The sequence below is a fragment of the Carcharodon carcharias genome, chromosome 3 (genome assembly GCF_017639515.1).
Source record: "Carcharodon carcharias isolate sCarCar2 chromosome 3, sCarCar2.pri, whole genome shotgun sequence".
Taxonomy (NCBI): Eukaryota; Metazoa; Chordata; class Chondrichthyes; order Lamniformes; family Lamnidae; genus Carcharodon; species Carcharodon carcharias.
This window is the reverse complement of record NC_054469.1, coordinates 171,032,075-171,051,967: the sequence shown is the minus strand read 5'-3', so window position 1 is coordinate 171,051,967 and position 19,893 is coordinate 171,032,075. Positions and strand designations below refer to the sequence as shown.

Sequence of the window (19,893 nt, the reverse complement as noted above, 5' to 3'; positions counted from 1 at the left end):
TTGTAAAAAGTTGAGGCCCGACCAAGCCTCCACTCATCACATCCTGCCAATCAGACAAAGACCCATTTATGCATACTCTGTTTTCTGCCAGCCAGCCAATCTTCTATCCAGGTTAATATGTTACCCCCTACCACTATTGAAGAAAAGAGAGAGGCAAACCAGTGCTAGAGAAGTTATGTAAACCATTATCAGGGATAAATTAAACTTTCATTTTGAAAAGTACAGGCTAACTAAAGAAGGTCAACATGGATTTGTTAAAGAAAAATTATGTATGACTAACTTGTTTGAATTCTGATCAAGATAGTGTAGTAGATGTACATATAGACTTTTGGAAGACAAAGTGCCACATAAGAGGTTTTTTAAGAAGATGGACACTCGGGGATTTAAGAGGAAAGTGGTGGTAGGGTTACAAAATTGCCAAGTGACAGTGGTGGGTGAATGTAAGTTTTTCGGACGATAAGGGAATTGCAGTGGTATCCCTGAGAGTCAGTTTTGGGTCTATTATTTCCACTTTTTATAAACAATATAAACAGAGACCAGTATTATAAAATGTTCAGGTGATATGAAACTTGACAAGGTAATAGATAGTGATTACGATAGTTTTGGGCTCCAAGGTGACATAGATAGGATGGTGAGACAGTCAGAAGTACGGCAGGTCAAATTGAATACAGAGAAGTATGAATTGAAGCACTTTGGGAGGTCTAATATAAAAAAGTATACTATAAATGGCACAATTTTCATAAGTCTAGATGAGTAGAGAGACCATCACATTCATGTAGACAAATCCTTAAAGATGATATGGCAATTTCATAAATAAGGTGTTTCAAAAAGTAGATGGATTACTTGAGTTTACAGAGAAGGGTAGAACATCAAAAGCAAAAGTTCGTACTAGAACTTTATAAATCACTGGTTAGGCCTCTGCTGGAGTACAGTGGAATATTCTGAACACCACACTTAAGAAAAGATGTAAAGGCCTAAGAAAAGGTACAGAGGAGGTTTAACAATGTTCCCATGGATGGGAGCCTTAAGTTATGAGGTCACATATTCAAAAGATCTAGAGGGGAGAATAGCAGAAATGTTTTTACTCATAGTTGGTGGAATCTGGACCATTCTACCTAAAAAGATGGTAGATGATGATTCCATAATTCCAGAAGGCAATTGAGAGGCAGATATTTAAGAATGAGGAACTTACAGGGTTATAAACAAAAAATGGATGTGAGGGACTAGACACAAGTTCTGTTTAAGAGCCAGCTGAGGCATGATGGATCAAATGGCCTTGTTCTGTGATTCTATGATAAAGACCTAGTTTCTGTCTGCAGTAACAAGGTCTTACTTTTTACTTGCTGTTCAGGTGCTTTGACATGACTCATCATTCCTGGCATGTTGACACTGTTTCTATGGAGATACTTCAGGAAAACATCAGCATTCCTCCTTGCTAAAGTGCAGGCCTATAAGAAAAGGTTAACTAAAATTAAACATAGAAAGTAAATGTCACTTGTTTAGCTCAAATCTTGCACTCAAGCACAATTTTACTCTTGTCCCCATGTAAAGATATCTAACCACTTTAAACGATTCATGCTCACATGGCATTTGATTACAAATTATCAAAAATTAACAGTATTAATAAAATTCAAGGGATAATCTAAAATACTCATTCCCAATACCATGGAAGAGGAGCCAGACTCAAGGCATGTAGGGGTCTTTACCAAAACTTCTCACACAGGGACCTGGATTCACTATCAACAGATATGGTACAGAGCATCCTTCCTTGCTGAAGTGGGCATCGAGCAGAATAAGGTGACTGGCTGCTAGTTTTAGATCCTTCCAATATGCTGAAAACAGATGTCCATTTTTTGATTGATGAGGCAGCTCTGAGATTTGAAGCAACAGCTGCTGGTAGTATCTGGAAACAGGGCTTTGCACCTATGAAGTTGGTTTGTAGAGAGAGAAGCAGCCACTGCTAAAACTTTTTATCCATGTTCTGGTCAGAAGGATAGTACACATATTTTATGGATAGATGGTGGTGTATTCAAGGAGCTCCTTACACCTGCAGCCCACCTAGAAATACTTAAATCCTTGTGAGAATAGACCTGTCCTTAGAGGGTTGGGATTGGCAAGTTGAGTAGAATGTGGTGCAGAATGGCACTAGCAGCACAGGTTCAACTCCTGTACTGGCCGTAGTACTTTATGGAGGCCTGCCCCCTTGCCTTGCCCCATGCTTGATGTGAAGTCATGTCCCTCAATCTACATAACCAATTGTTTCCATCTAATGGAGGGAGATGCCTATGGTCCTTTGTGGATTATAGCTAACACAGAACTGCTAAATTACATTTAGCCGTACTAGCTCCACCAGGGTCTATTTTGGTGGTGATCTGTTAAATAATATTACGTGGCTACCAATATAAAATCTTATGCTGATGCAGAATCCTCAAAGCCAGGTTATGTTATGAAACGTTGACCCTGTTCTATATCAGTCTACCATGTCAAATCCAAGCTCGTCAGTACATAAATTTATGCTATAGGTAGATGTACTTTGTGTACAATGGGCTACTTTGCACAAAATTGTATGATTTGGCATCCTTTGATATTCAAAGAACCTCTGCACATGCGCAGGTATGTATATATGCTGTGACATTATTTAATACATCTTATTTGAGCTTTCCACGTGAGTGAAACAAAGTTAGTCTGAACCAGCTCTGTATACATGATGTCACTACTCAACATGTATAATCATGTAATTAGTGCACTGCGCACGTATCTTGTTATCCGCAAGGAAGGGGAAAATTTGGCCAAAAAAAATCAGTTTTTAATGATTCTTTCAACTCATAAATATGCTGAAACTTAGTCGTTTAATTCAGTGTAAAAAAAATTATAAAAGCCTCTTCCCCACCTGTGTCACTCATTTCTGAAAAATAACACTAATTTTGGAATACCCACTTTAAAGCTGGAAGTGGAGCTGCCTTGTATGTATAAGTATTGAATATTGTATCTGTTATCTTTTACATGTTTAAGAGTTGCTGGCAGAATCACACATTCTCCTTCAGCTGGTGAATGTCTACTTGGAAATGACTAATAGTGAACAAATGGACACTTGTGTTTCCACTTACTTTGAGAAAGGCTTCCTTTTGTTCTAGATGCTTGCTGATCATGGGTGTCACGTGATCACACTCTGAATTTGGACCAAGCTTATCAATTCCTCCACACCAGTCCTCTTCCCGTTTGTACTCCTGCTCCAGACTCTCCAGAACACTGCAGACCTTTGCACAAAAACCAAATAAACAGCTGCTAATTCAATTAAAGTCTTTCACTGGAGGCTGACAGCAACAATAAAAATACTGTGCCTGTAATTCACAATAAGTGAAAGGCATTTTACGGATATTTATCTAACTTATTGACATCGCTTATGTTAAAAATAAATTTTGTTTTAACATGAATAGTACTGTGTTATTTTGGCTTCACATTAAACAAAAAGAAAACATAATTTTACATCTTGGCCACAATTGATATTTCCGTAGGCACCAAAGTTAATATTTTACTCCATCAGAAGCACAAAATAAGACTTAACAGTTCACATCAGGTGTCATGTTAAAGAATATTTTCATCTTCAACCCAGCAAAAGTCATACAATAAAAAGATTAAAGTTCAAATTTTTCTGCAGCTTGGCTTCTGAGGTTCTGGATCTGGGCATTCTCAGAGCTAAATCTAAAGAAGCAATCCTGCTAGTTTTTATTCAAGTCTCCCTAGAACCAACTGGGAACAGATTTGCATACTCACCTCCACACCAACATGTAATTAAGGCATAAGGCTGACCAATCAGCAGGCCAAATTGCTAACGATTATCAATGTTTACTATGCTGTCACAATATCAGCAAGAAACAAAACCAAAAGTGCATAAACAAAAATAAAAATAGCTGGAAAAACTCAGCAGGTCTGACAGCATCTGCGGAGAGGAATAAAGACTGCTAAGAATCCAATTATATATACTAAACCAGAAAAATAGATATTTGGTTCTAGCTCCCTCTTTACCACACTGGGGATATTGGGTAAATTAGTTCAATCACAAATCTCCACCTGTTAGGTTAAAAAAAAAGCATCAGTTCTAACTCCAGAAATATTTGGCAACTCCTTGCTTGTTGCCAGCCATGAAAATCTATGGTGATCACAAGCACATAAACAGAACATGGGTGCATAAAATTCATGCAAAATAGAGTTCCAGTTCCCAATCAGGATTGGGCAATGCCTTAGAAATGTGTATTTGTGCAAGTGCGTGTGAATGTCATATGAGGACACGGTTGTTCACTCAATAAAGCTTCAAATTGAATAATTACTTGGAAGAGCTATTAGAGGGTATATGACACTCATGGAACAATAATTCAGTGAGAAATTAATACTTTAGGAGAAGAAGGTAGAGCATAAAAAAAGGTGGAAAATGTTGATTAAAAGAATAAATTTGAAAGTCAACAATTTTTGGGAGAGAATTCTATGAGAGAAAATTCAAGAATTAAGACTCCTAACTTTGGATCAATTCAGGCATTCCTTCTTACAAAAGGTCATTGACCTGAAACATCGAGCTGAATCCAGTGAAGTTCACGGGAGCGGAAAACAAGGTGGGTTGGGGTGCTTAATTGTGCAGGAGGCAAATGTCAGCTTCCCGACGACGGGATGAAAGTTGGGAAATAAGTTGGCAGCGGATTAAAGGTGGATTGTGGTTCCTTTTGGTAAGCGAATGGAACTTATTTTTAATGCATTAGCACAAAATGCATACTCATTAAAACACGTGTTCACCAGGTCATATTGTACATTGCAATTAAGCTGGCAGCAAATGGGAAACATGTGGCTTCAGATTCACAACTGGTTAAAGGTGGCGCATAACAGGCAATGTAGTCTTCCTGACGGGCACTGCTTTCTTGTATCAGGAGCTTTACTGGACATGGGGAGAGGGGCCTAAGTTGTTGCATTGAGCTCAGATGGCAGCTTTCGAGGCAGGTCAGGGCATGGCTGTCTGCCTGTGAAAGGGAGGGTGGGTCTCCTGCACCCAGTACTTTTTTATGTTGTGGCAGAAGAGGAGAGATGTCATAGCAGTCAGTCATTCACTCATGTGAACTCCTGCAGGAAGACCTACTTCCCGTGCAATGGGAAGCAATCATATGCCGGTAGCCTTAAAAGTCACTGTCATCTTGAATTTCTATGCCACTGAGTTGTTCCAGGACTCCACAAGGGACATATGTGGCATCCCTGGCAAATAACCAGAACAGTTGGATTAGATACAATAGCTGGATTTCCACAAGTATTAGGGGCAATTGATTGCACATGTGGAGCTCAGGGCCCCCTGGGAACAGACAGCAACATTCATAAAACAAAAGGGGTTTCATTCCATCAATGTGCAGCTATTTTGTGACCCACCGAAAACAAATCCTGCAGGTGTGCCCTTGTTTCCCAGGGAGCTCACTTGTACATTCTCAGTCACTCAGGTGCCACAGCTGTTTGCTCCCTGGAATGTCTGTGCACTCCAGGGGTGAGTCCTGGGTGAAAGGGGATAGCCACATAAGATTTGGCTCATGACACCTGTGTGGAGCCTCCAAAGCTCAACAGAGAAGGGGTAATGATGCTGCCCAAGCCTCAACAAGGGCACCAATAGAGCAGAATATTGGACTGCCAGAAGATGAGGCTCCATTGTTTGGACCGCTCATGCAAAACACAGCAGTACTTGAATCATTGTGGTCTGCTGCGCCCTACCCAACCTCAAGCAGCAAAGGGACAGAATCAGAAGACCATGAGGTGATGTAAGGTGATTCTTCAGATGCAAATGCCAGGGTCATGGAACGTTGCACCAGACAGGCCTGTGAGAGCCTTACTGCATCCCGATTTCAGCCAGAATGATGTCCCAATGAGATCTATTGATTTCCATCTCAGGAAATGTTACTGTGAAAGTGCCACCACATGCAGAACACTTCCTCCAACCAATAGCCCATAACCTCTGACACCAAGAAGGGAAAAGGCTTCAGGCCTGTGGCATGAAAAAGCCCATATACATGGTCTCACCAAAGCCTCACACACTTCTGACTTGGAGGGAGTCACCAATGACTCAGTCACACATGCTCCAATCCTGGCAAGGCCTGGCTTTGGACTCTACACGCTCAACTGCAAAATATGGATTTTCTCAGCTGCAGATGCTGCTGGGGCAACAGCTTCTGAATGGTGATAAAGGGCTGAGCAACATATGCTGGCTTGCCAGCAGGGTTGACAAACATAGGAACTACCATTTGTCAAGAAGCTCAGAATTGCCAATACCTCCAAGGCTCAACAATAAATGGTGTGTCCATAGCCTCAACCTTCACTGAGTTTCAATGAAGCGCCAAGTCCTTAAAAGCCCAACATAACAATTGAGCATACAAATAAAGTACTCAAAACTTAACCTTGGGTTAAGGTGCTTAATTGGGGAAAGGCTAATTGTAACAATATTAGGCAGGAACTGAGCAATCTAGACTGGAGGCGGATGTTTGACGGCAAATCAACAACTGACATGTGGGGGGCTTTCAAACGTCAGTTGATAAGAATTCAGGACCGGCATGTTCCTGCTAGGATGAAGGACAAGCATGGCAAGTTTCAGGAACCTTGGATAACGAAGGATATTGTGTGATTAGTCAGAAAGAAAAGGGAAGCATTCGGAAGGGCTAGAAGGCTGAGAACAGATGAAGCCCGTGGAGAATATAAAGAAAGTAGGAAGGAACTTAAGCAAGGAGTCAGGAGGGCTAAAAGGGGTCGTGAAAAGTCATTGGCAACCAGGATTAAGGAAAATCCCAAGGCCTTTTATACATATGTAAAAAGCAAGAGGGTAGCCAGGGAAAGGGTAGGCCCACTCAGGGACAGAGGTGGGAATCTGTGTGTGGAGCCAGAAGAAATGGGAGAGATACTAAATGAGTACTACTCATCAATATTCACTAAAGAGAAGAACTTAGCGGTCGATTTGTCTAGGGAAGAGTGTGTAGATAGCCTGGATCATGTTGAGATCAAAAAAGAGGGGGTGTTAGGCGTCTTGAAGAATATTAAGGTGGATAAGTCCCCACGGCCAGATGGGATCTACCCCAGAGTACTGAGGGAGGCAAGGGAGGAGATTGCTGGGGCCTTGACAGAAATCTTTGCAACCTCACTGGCTACGGATGAGGTCCCAAAGGACTGGAGAATGGCCAATGTTGTTCCATTGTTTAAGAAGGGTGGCAGGAATAATACAGGAAATTATACTTACATCAGTGGTAGGGAAATTATTGGAGAAGATTCTTCGTGACAGGATTTACTACCGTTTGAAAGCAAATGGGCGTTTTAGTGAGAGGCAGCATGGTTTTGTGAAGGGGAGTTCGTGTCTCACTAATTTGATCGAGTTTTGCGAGGAAGTGACAAAGATGATCAACGATGCAAAGGCAGTGGATGTTATCTACATGGATTTCAGTAAGGCCTTTGACAAGGTCCCCCAAGGAAGGAAGTCGCAAGGGATCAGAGCTGAGCTGGCAAGGTGGATACAGAATTGGCTTGGTCATAGAAGACAGAGGGTAGCAGTGGAAGGGTGCTTTTCTGAATGGAGAGCTGTGACGAGTGGTGTTCCACAGGGATCAGTGCTGGGACCTTTGCTGTTTGTATTATACGTAAATGATTTGGAGGAAAATGTAACTGGGCTAATTAGGAAGTTTGCAGACGACACTAAGGTTGGAGGAGTTGCAGATAGTGAAGAGGATTGTCAAAGGATACAACGGGATATAGATCGGTTGGAGACTTGGGCGGAGAAATGGCAGATGGAGTTTAATCCAGACAAATGCGAGGTAATGCATTTTGGAAAGACTAACAAAGGTAGGAATTATACAGTAAATGGCAGAACCCTTAAGTGCATCGACAGGCAGAGGGATCTGGGTGTACAAATCCACAGGTCATTGAAAGTGGCAACGCAGGTGGATAAGGTAGTCAGGAAGGCATATGGCATGCTTGCCTTCATCGGCAGGGGTATTGAGTATAAAAGCTGGGAAGTCATGCTGCAGCTGTATAGAACCTTGGTTAGGCTACAAGTGGAATATTGCGTGCAATTCTGGTTGCCACATTACCAGAAAGATATGGAGGTGTTGGAGAGGGTGCAGAGGAGGTTTACCAGGATGCTGCTTGGTCTGGAGGTTATTAGCAATGAGGAGAGGTTGGAGAAACTCGGATTGTTCTCACTAGAGTGATGGAGATTGAGGGGCTACTTGATAGAAGTTTACAAAATTATGAGTGGCATGGACAGAATAGATAGTCAGAAGCTTTTACCCAGGGTGGAAGAGTCAATTATTAGGGGACATAGATTTAAGGTGAGAGGAGAAAGCTTTAGAGGAGTTGTGCGGGGCAAGTTTTTTTACGCAGAGGGTAGTGAGTGTCTGAAATTGGCTGCCAGGTACGATAGTGGTATTTAAGAGGCAGCTTGACAAGTTCATGAATAGGATGGGAATAGAGGGATACAGATCTCGGGAGTGGTTTAGTTTGACAGGCAATGTGATTGGCGCAGGCTTGGAGAGCCGAAGGGCCTGTTCCTGTGCTGTACTTTTCTTTGTTCTTTGTTTGTATATATTTAATCATAGATCTATAACGTCACAGAATGATTGGGCACCTGTGCCATTGGAGGCTTTTTTGTTTATTTTTCTTAGCACTATGCCTTGGTGTGACCCTGACATCCACAGTTGAGGTGGAGGCAGCTGGCCCAGTGCTATTCTCTGTTGCCTGACACGACCCTGGCAGTTGTCCTCTGGTGGTCCGAGGCCTAGAGGGTTCTGGTCTGCTGAGGATCTCTTGCACAAGTGCATCCTCGTTGGCCTCACCTACTGGAGGCACTGGAGGAGGAGGAGGAGAAGTGGCAATTCAGCCTTGGAGCGCCCTGAAACGATGGTCCCAAGGCTGCTTGCTGCCACTCCTTGGTACACAATGGCGTTTTCTGGCTCCAGGAGGAGAAGGGGAACCTGGAGGGAGGTTGCGGTGCTTCGTCCGCCTCTTGCCTAGCCAATAGTGTATGGAGTCCATGGCCAGAGTTACAGAATGCAAGTTCCCGCACATATCCAGGAGTTGTACAGTGTTCTCTGTTGGAATTGGCTCTCTATGGCAGTTGCCAACCTCTCCATGGAGGGAGCCACATGCTCATATGCTGGCGCCATGACAGAACTCATGACTTGGATGGATTCCTTCCCCCATTCACTCAAGGCTGCGCATAGTTTCTGGCATTTCTGCCTGATATTACCCTGCCTATTGCTGCATCTCCAGCACATTTCTTGCAGCCATTTCCAGAGGCATGTCATCAGTGTGGGGCTCAGCATGGGTCTGGTCTTCAGTCCTCTAATTGTCAGAGATCTCCGCTGTCAAATTCTCCATTAACTGCTGCAATGTGCCTGTGATGTGTTCACCATGTTGTGATCCCAAGCTAATTTGCAGAAGTATTCCCACTTAGGTGACTGTCTCTGCACTGGTGGAGGGTGCAGGGGAACAATGTGATAGAGCATCCTCTAGATGTTCCGTGTCATTATCCTCAGAGGTGGTATTTCTGGTGTTCTGGACTGTGGGCAATATGTCTGCTGACTGCATGGACCTCTATTGGAGGATACAAAGAATTAGCTTGAGGTCATGCACAATCCCATTTCCCAGAGCAGAGCCGCACGTGCCTCCCATATGCCCAGTTCTCGACATCAGATTGGAGGCATCGTCATTCGGTTGGCCTGATACTCTGGCCTCAACATCCTCTGTAACTGAGCGTTCTCCCTGCTCCCTGGTCACTTCACCCACCTCTTCCTCTGTAGACGTCAGTATGCAGATGTCAGGGGTCAAGCACTCTGAACATTGTTCTGCAGGCAGACAGGACTGAGTATCATCTCAATAGACAGCAAATCCCTTTAAGAGCTTGCAGGTCTATGACAGCTAATTTTGCTTCCCGAGTAAGTGTTCCACACATGCACCCTCCTACAACTGGCTCCCACACATTCAATCCACATAATCCATCTGGTGTTGAGGCCTGGAACACAAAATCCTGCCTTGATACCTCACCACTCGCATATTTGCCATCATGAGTGCCACTTTGCAGTGACTACACTGTGCCACCTACTCTTGTGAAGCACAAGAGGTCATTGACCCATTTGACCCAGTTTCATTTGCAGACCTCACTGCCACTGCAATCTCTGTCCAGGCTGCCTTAGTCATGCAGGAGGGTCTCCTGCTGCCATTCTTAGAAAACAGAACATCCTGCCATTCCTGGGCAGCCTGAAGGAGAACCTGCAGCGAGACATCGTTAAACCATGGGGCCACTCGTTTTCTGCACTGAAACATTAATAAAGAACAGTAAGTGGTTGCAACAGCAGTTGCAGCTTTCTGAGAAATGGGGTGGGGTGGGCGGTGGGGGAGTCAAATCAAGCGTTTGCAACAGCGGTTGAACTTTCAAAACATCCACTTACACAGTCAGACTGATGCTGTTGGATTGCAGGGAGTGGATGCCTGTCCAGATGTCTTTTAAATATGGCATCTGGACCTCCATCCCAGTGAGGTAATGGCAGGTTGACCTCATGCTCACTCCTGCAGCGTGATTAGCCGAGCTCCTCGAGTCGGTATATAATCGGCTGGCCTTCATGTGGCCAGTCATTCCACCTCTGAACGGAAGCCCTGTGCACTTCTGGTCCCGACATCAGGTGATTCAACACAATACAAGATTCCTCCCATTAACTCTGTTTCTCTCTCCACAGATGCTGCTGACCTGTTAAGCATTTCCAGCATTTTCTGTTTTTACTTTAGGTTTCCAACATCCGTAGTTTTTGCTTTATGAGCTTTTCCATACTGTTTTGGAACCTGTTCCCCAATTGCTTATTTACTTGTAATAAACACACTCATAATTTGCTTCATAGATTACATATATGGATCCACAATCATCCAGAGAATAATGGAATTACCTCATTAATTATATAATACACAGATAATCACAGTATAAACAGATAAAAATGTGCTTCTGCAGCTTATTCAAATTAGCACTATGGCATTAGTGATATTTTTAAAGCAGTCCCGTTTGCAATTTAATCAACAGCCAAAAGCAGTTTTAGTTTTGTTCGACAAGTCACCCATGACTATTAGTTAAATGTGGTAATTTTCATTTATTTTGGTGGTGTTCCCTTCCCCTTCCTCCACAATAAAAATGGACAGTGGACAAATGATTATTTCTTGAGCATTTTTGCCCTTTCTCTAGTTTCTAGAAGATCCGCGGGGGTGACAGTGATCAGATATATCCTTTGATCGCCTTCTGAAACAAACAATAATTCTGGGGTGAAGGTGGGGGCGGCGTGTGTGGGAGAGTTCTGGGACTGGAAGCTCAACAACAATATCAAACTCCACGAAAACTTAATCTGTGCTATCAATCCAAAGCAACTTACTAAAATAATGAAGTCATGGTTTACTTTTTAATTAGTCATGCTTATTCCTTTTTTTAAGGTCTATTTCAACGTGGCTAAACATGTCCAAACATTTTACCGTACTGCAGCGAAAAGAAAGCATCACTCTTGTTCTTCTGGGCAGGGTTTTCGGGTCGTCGAGTGGGCCGGGGTGGTCCACCGCCCGCGACTGGCCCGCCAATTAATGGCCAGCCAGTATGACAGGTGCGCCGAGAAGCTCAGCACTGCTGGGGTTGGGGGGGGAGGGCAGAAGGAGCGTGAGTACAGAAGTCTGTACATGCGCAGGGGAGTGCGCACTGAAAGCTCTCTGAAGGAAGGGCGCTGCCTCAGGGAGCTGAACAATTTTAAAATCTAAAATTAAGATTTTTAAAATCTGAAAAAAATGTCCCGACATGGGACTCACTCACAATAACATTAGCAAAATAAAACTTCTGCCCAATTATTTATATTTATTTTTTATTTAATTGGATTGTGTACCATGGATGAGGTTTGCCAAAAAATCAAAAGGCTGCCTGGCCGATTCACCTGCCCGCTAACTGTAAGGTTGGGCTAGCAGTGAAAAATAGGTTTAAATTAATTGATTAAAGGCCTTATAGGCCTCTTAATTGTCAGCGGGCGCTGCTGACTCTCGCTTGTATCCACCGACCGAAATATCGCACGAGTGCGCGATGACATCGAGGCACATATCCAATATTATCATGCACTATTTTATGCCCGATTGGGACGGGTGTGAGCCCACCCGCACAATGTAAAATCCTGCCCTATGTTGCAAAGTAGATTTGCAACAATAGCTATAACTGAATATTTGTTATGAATCACGTTTATTCTATTTTATGCATGTCAGTATCATTCAGCCTCACTTTTTACTTTTGCCCTATTCATTGGGCAATGTGCTAGCTTGCTGAAGTACCTATTTAATGAAGGGCTTTGTATCATTATTACTTGCACAATGTAGCCATGCAATGAAAATGAGTCAAGACAAAACACCCATTTTACAGGCTTTTAGAATTATTTACCTGTTCAGAGGTTTTATAGAATGCAACGGAGGCATTGACAAGTTTCAAACGATCTTCCATCTTTAGCATGAGCTGTTGCCAATTGGAAGCCACCTTCTCTGCGCATTCCCGAATCATTTCCATATCATAGTGATTGGCCTGCAGCATGCCTTCTGCTTTCTGCTGCACTTGAAGTGCACTTTGATGGGTTTTCTATTACAAAGAAATGATAGGAATGTCAGAAATAATTTCGAACATCCATTAACTTTTTTGTGCAAGTAGGACTCATCAATATAAGTATTCAAGCAAAATTTGCTGTTTAAATGCACGTTATTAATTACTTTAATGCTTCTGGACTTCACACACCACACCTGTCTCCAAACTCAGGCAACAGTTCGTTGATGCTCCACCCTATCTACATCATCATTATCTGGCCTTTACTCTGGACTCCTTTATCTTATCTATTTCCCATTTACTATCAGGTTTTTACGAATCAAAATGCTTACCAAAACAGACTGATGTAACTTGAGTTTTCCTTTAATCCATTTCAGCACACATTTCAGCTGCTGCTCCAGACCTGAACCTATCACTCCAATTGTACTTCTACTCTTTTTTTTTTACTACTATTCTCTTTACTCCATTCTATCATCATGCCCCCTTTCATTTCTGCATTCTCAGGTATTTATCATCACATTTCTCAACTCCTGCACTAGCGCTAAATTATCAGACTGCTTATCTGGCCATCCTGCACTGGATGAACAGAAATTTCCTCCAATTAAATATTCAGAAGGCTGAAGCTATTGTTTTCGATCCTGGCTCCAAACTCCATTCCTTCACTACCAACTCCACTCCTCTCATTCAACACAAGAATTAGGAGCAGGAATATGCCATTCAGCCCCTCGAGCCTGCATCGCCATTTGATAAAATTATGGCTGATCAGATTGTGGCCTCAATTTCACTTTCTTGTCTGCCCCCCATAAGCCTCAACTGCCTTGTTGATCAAAAAATCTAAGGCTAAACCTGTCTGTCTGTTCACAATCTTGGTGTTATATTTGACCCTGGATGAGCTTCTGACACATATTTGCACCATCAATAATTAATATTAATTTTTCGACATCCGTAACATCACCAACTTTGCCCCATCTCAGCTCATCTGCTACTGAAGCCCTCATTCATGCCTTTGTTATCTCTGGATTTGATTATTCCAATGTACTCCTGGCTGGTCTCCCATATTCTATTCGTTGTAAACTGGGCTCATCCAAAACTCTGCTACCCTTGCCTTAATTCACAGTATGTCCTGTTCACCATTCATCTCTGTGCTTATACAGTCATAGCGTCATTATGGCACAGAAGGAACCATTATGGCACAGAAGGAACCATTTGGCCCATGCCTATGCCAGCTCTCTATAGAGCATTCCCCTGCTCAATCCCTATAGCCCTGCAACCTTATTTACTTCAAGTACCCAACCGATTTCCTTTTAAAATCACTGACTGTCGCTGCTTCGTCACCTTGTGGGCAACGAGTTACAGGTTATTACTGCTTGCTATGTAAAAAAAAGTTCTTCCTTAAATCCTCCCTGCATCGCTTGTCCAAAACCTGAATCTATGTCCGTAGACTTTGTACCATCAGATGATTGGAACATGTTTTTTTTGCCTACCATGTATAAACCTGCCATAATCTGGTACACCTCTATCAATTCTCCCCTCAATTTTTTCTGCTCCAAGGAGAACAACCCCAGCTTCTCCAACCTAACCTTGCAGCTAAAATCCCTCATCCCTGGAACCATTCTGGTAAATTTCCTCTGCACCCTCTCAAGGACCCTCACATCCTTCCTAAAGTGTGGTACTTGACGCAATACTCCAGTTATAGCCTAACCAGAGCCTTATATAGGATTCACCATAACTTCACTGCTTTTGTAGTCAATAACTCCATTTATGAAGCCCAAAATCCCATATGCTTTGCTAATTACTCTCTCAATGGGGCCTGCCAGTTAGACTCCCAATCAGGTAACATCTTGATTTTAAAATTCACATCCTTGCTTTCAAACCCCTGCCATATTTTGTTTTATAATGCTCCTGCAAAGCACCTTGGGACATTCTACTTTGTGATAGGTAGTATACAAATAGGTTGTGGGTGTTGTTATTTTTGAGATATTATAACTAATATGTTGCAGATGTGCTTTTAAATAAGGCACGGCTTCCAGCTTGGAGAAAATTTGACACGCTGCAAGCAATTTTTTAAATGCTTCCAAGTATGAATACAAAGAAAATCCAACACACCAAATTTGATTAATGTATTTTTAAGTGGTTACTAGCAATTTAAGAATGGTTAAAATTTAAACTTTATCCCTTTCAAAATGCATGTCTTTTTACAATTGTTAGAGTTGTCAGATCCATTGCAAGTGACAGATTTTAGTTATTAACAGTCACAAATTAATTTGAATATCTTGGGTTCATTAGTGATAAGCACATTAGAGGAGCCAAGGGGCCACATGGCTCTTTGGTCCTCAAGATTGGCAAAACGCAATGTTCAGTTTGTTCAGCTGTAGTTCAAAAAAGGACAGGTTGATGAGATTAGTCAGTATGGGGAGGGGGAAGAGTCAGGCTGTTGTCAGATGGAACTGAAAACAAAATGCTTATCCAGTAGTTTCCACATTGTATTGCCCGTTTTTAGCAGCTGATGCCAGAATCCTATCGCTTTTTACCTGAAAACTTGAGAACCAATTTTCCACTATTCCCTAGATAATAAGTCAATGAGTTCCTGATTTCAGTTGTAAGTTGGATAAAGGTGTAAAGTAAACAAGACAACAGGCAAATATCAGGAGGCAAGTCATCAAATGATGCTGAAATTCACCTCCTAGCTCAGAGATCAAAACATGCATCAGCAGAAATCTTATAGTAGGCCACTGGTCTGCTTCCCTCAGCCAGGTGTGCACTGTGGAAAACATGAGAAAAAGGATGGGAAGAAAAAAACTAGGGAAATGTGAAGGCTCCTGTGGTGGGGATAATGCCAACTTCCAGGTCTCCTCATCCAAGTTGTTAACAAGCGTTCCCACAGCTACAGAAAATTAAACTATCAGTTGCTATGACCACCAACCAGTTTAGTCTCCCAAACACCAGCAGCAGATGTACATTACTGAAACAAAAATAGCTTGTTTGTACTCCTCCCAATATTCAGCAACCTGAGCTGTTCATTGAATTACAACCAATGTTCTTAAAAGAGAGCTTGAACCAGGTACAGAATAAATAAGAACAAAACATTCCAGAGAAAAGATCATCAGCTAACTCATTTAATAAGTCCTTGACTCCGATTTCCTTCGAAGAATCCACAATCTAGCCACTGCACTACAATCAATTAAATTTATTGTGCAAAATATTTATATTTCTCTTTTGTTATAGGCACATGTCTACGAGTTAAAATGGAATTCAATATTTAAGGTTTCTCTGCTGTTAATAAATATCCTCCTCTTGATCATTCTAACCCATAGGGTGGTTGGAATATGAATTTGCTATTGCAGAGTAGTTGGTCCGAACAGCAAAGTTGCATTTAAGGGGTATCCAGATAAACACGAGGGAAAAAGGAATAAAATAATATTTTGAAAGGGTGAGCTGAAGTAGGGTGAGACAAGGGTCATATGAACATAATCACCAGTATGGGCCAGTTGGGGGTCAAATAGTTTCTTTGCTGTGTATTCTATGTAAGTGTGTGATTATTCCTATTATATAGCCAATATATTTGTACTGCTTTCAGTACTATAGCATCAGGAGAGAAATGAGGGGAGGCGATGGTGTAGTGGTACTGTCGCTGGACTGGTAATGCAATGACCCAGGGTAATGCTCTGGGGTTCGAACCCCACCACGGCAGATAGCGGAATTTGAATTCAATAAAAATCTAATTATAACCGTGCAACCATTGTTGATTGTCGTAAAAACCCATCTAGTTCACCAATGCCCTTTAGGGAAGGAAATCTGCTGTCCTTACCTGGTCCACATATGACTCCAGACCCACAGCAATGCTTGACTCTGAAACGGCCAAGCAAGCCACTCAGTTGTATCAAACTGCTACAAAGTCTCAAAAAAGGCATGAATGGACCTAGGCATTGGAAATAACAATGGCGACCCTGCGAAGTCCTCCTTACTAACATCTGGGAGCTAGTGCCTTAATTGGGAGAGCTGTCCCACAGACTAGTCATGCAGCAGCCTGACATTGTGATCCTCACGGAATCATATCTTACAGAAAATGTCCCAGACACCGCCATCACCATCCCTGGGTCTGTCGTGCCAGTGAAGACGCAGCAACGCAGTGGTATACAGTCAGTCGGACTTGGGAGTCTTCAACATCGACTCTGGACCCCAGGTCCTGGCATCAGGTCAAACAAGGGCGAGGAAACCTCCTGCTGGTTACCATGTACCATCGCCCCCTCAGCTGATGAATCAGTGCTGAGCACCACTTGGAGGATGTACTGAGGGTAACAAGGGCGCAGAATGTACACCGGGTGGGGACATCAATGTTCATTACCACTACAGACTGAGCTGGTCGAGTTCTAAAGGACATAGCTGCTAGACCAGTCCACGGCAGGTGGTGAGGGAACCAACAAGAGGGAAAAACACACTTGACCTCATCCTCACCAACCTGTCTGCCGCAGATGCATCTGTCATGACAGTGTCAACAGAACTGACCACCGCACAGTGCTAAATGAGACCGATTTCCAACAGATCTAGCAACTCAAGATTGGGCATCCATGAGGCACTGTGGGCCATCAGCAGTAGCAGAATTGTACTCGGGCACAACCTGTAATCTAATCTCCCACTCTACCATTACCGTCAAGTCAGGAGATCAACCCTGGTTCAATGAAGAGTGCAGAAAGGCATGTGAGGAGCAGCACCAGGCATACCTAAAAATAAAGTGTTTTGTTTTTATTCATTCACTGGATGTGAGCTTTGCTGGCTGGGCTAGCATTAATTGCCCATCCCTAGTTGCCTTTGAGAAGGTGGTGGTAAGCTGCCTTCTTGAACTGCGGCAATCCATGTGGTGTGGTTCACCCACAGTATTGTTAGGAAGGGAGTTCCAGGATTTTGACCCAGTGATAGTTGAGGAACTGCGATATATTTCCAAGCCAGGATGGTGAGTGACTTGGAGGAGAACATCCAGGTGGTGGTGTTCCCATCTATCTGCTGCCCTTGCCTTTCTAGATGGTAGTGGTCGTGGGTTTGGAAAGTGAACATGGTGAAATGATAACACAGGACTACTTGCATGCCAAACAGCAGAAGCAGCAAGTAATAGACAGAGCTAAGTCATTCCACAACCAACAGATCAGGTCCAAGTTCTGCAGTCCTGCCACATCCAGTCATGAATGGTGGTAGACAATTAAACAACTCATTGGAGGAGGAAGCTTCACAAATATCCCCAACCTCAATAATGGGGAGCCCAGCACATCAGTGTGAAAGATAAGGTTGAAGCATTCGCAACAATCTTCAGCCAGAAGTGCCAAGTGAATGATCCATCTCGGCCTCCTCCGGAGGGCCCCAGCATCACAGGTGCCAGTCTTCAGCCAATTTGATTCACTCCATGTGATATCAAGAAACAGCTGAAGGCATTGGATAGTGTAAAGGCTATGGGCCCTGACAATATTCCAGTAATAGTAGTGAAGACTTTTGCTCCAGAACTTGCTGTGCCCCTAGCCAAGCTGTTCCAGTACAGCTATAATACTGGCATCTAAGCAGCTATGTGGAAAATTGCCCAGGTATGTCTTGTGCACAAAAAGCAGGACAAATCCAACCTAGCTAATTACCGTACCATCAGTCTACTCTTGATCAGCAGTAAAGTTATGGAAGGTGTCATCAACAGTGTTATCAAGCAGCACTTGTTTAGCAATAACCTACTCACTGGCACTCAGTTTGGGTTCCACCAGGGCCACTCAACTCCTGACCTCATTACAGCCTTGGTTCAAACATGGACAAAAATGCTGAACTCCTGAGGTGAGGTAAAGCGTGGCATCAAGAGCCCTAGCAAAGCTGGAGTCAATGGGAATCAGGGGGAAAACTCTCCACTGGTTGGAATCATATCTAGCAGAAAGGAAGATGGTTGTGGTTGTTGGAGGTCAGTCAATTCAGCTCCAGGACACTACCGCAGGAGTTCCTTAGGGTAGTGTCCTAGACCCAACCATCTTTAGCTACTTCATCAATGACCTTCCCTCCATCGTAAGGCCAGAAGCAGGGATGTTCACTGATGATTGCACAATGTTCAGCACCATTCATGACTCCTCAGGTACTGAAGCAGTCCATGTCCAAATACAGCGAGACCTGGACAACATCCGGGCTTGGGTTGACAAGTGACAAGTAACATTCACGCTACACAAGTGCCAGGCAATGACCATCTCCAACAAGAGAGAATCTAATCATCGCCCCTTGACACTCAATGGCATTATCATCACTGAATCCTCCACTATCAATATCCTGAGGGCTACCATTGACCTGAAAGTGAACTGGACTAGCCATGCAAATACTATGGCTACAAAAGCAGGTCAGAGGCTAGGAATTATGCGACGAGTAACTCACCTCCTGACTCCCCAAAGCCTATTCACCATCTACAAGGCACAAGTCAGGAGTGTGGTGGAAAACGCTCCAGTTGCCTGGATGAGTGCAGCTCCCACAACACTCAAGAAGCTTGACACTGTCCAGGACAAAGCAGCCTGCTTGACAGGCACCACATCCACAAACATTCACTCCCTCCACCACTGACGCACTGTGGCTGCATTGTGTACCATCTATAAGATGCAATGCAGCAATTCACCAAGGCTCCATAGGCAGCACCTTCCAAACCCACAACCACTACCACTACCATCCAGAAGGACAAGGGCAGCAGATAGTTGGGAACACCACCACCTGGAAATTGCCCTCCAAGTCAGTCACCATCCTGACTTGGAAATATATTGCCGTTCCTTCACTGTTTAAAATCCAGGAACTCACTTCCTAACAGCACTGTGGGTGTACCTACACCACATGGACTGCAGCAGTTCAAAAAGGCAGTTCACCAACAGCTTCTCAAGGGCCATGAGGGATGGGCAATAAATGCTGGCCCAGCCAGTGAAGCCCACATCTCATGAATGAATAGAAAAAACTACGATAACAAGAAAAAGCTCCTTAGTATTATGAATCCTGTGAACAAATGCATTCCACTGAGGAATAAATAGAATCAGTGGAGCTCCATTTACTTGAGTAAAAACAGCAAAATTTGCTCCTGGTATTAACAGATAGCATGTCTACATTATTTCTGATAATTTCCCACTTGCTGCCCTCATTTCAAGGCACTTCCAGGCTCTGAAGGAATGCTGTGCTTCACAGTGCCACATGGTGGTCTCAGTATTGGCAATCCCATCAGTCATCATGTGCTTCTTCACAGTAATAGGGGTGGGGGAATAAAAAATGCTGGTCACCTGGAACTGAAGTCATGCATTCTCTGATCTGCA

The 19,893-nt window shown here is 43.2% G+C and overlaps 1 protein-coding gene across 9 annotated transcripts in view; it reads right to left on the bottom strand.

Moving 5' to 3' along the window:
* The window catches only part of LOC121275778 (triple functional domain protein-like), a 650,960-nt gene that overhangs the window by 275,137 nt on the left and 355,930 nt on the right, over nt 1-19,893 (bottom strand). For all 9 annotated transcript variants that reach the window (XR_005942563.1, XM_041183384.1, XM_041183386.1 and 6 more), the window contains 3 exons: nt 12,446-12,637; nt 3,108-3,257; nt 1,334-1,448 (listed from right to left, as the gene is read on the bottom strand). Coding sequence is in view for 8 of the 9 variants with exons in the window: in XM_041183384.1 (XP_041039318.1) it covers nt 1,334-1,448; nt 3,108-3,257; nt 12,446-12,637 (457 nt within the window). In the remaining variant the exon portion in view is untranslated. The remainder of the gene's footprint in view (nt 1-1,333; nt 1,449-3,107; nt 3,258-12,445; nt 12,638-19,893) is intronic.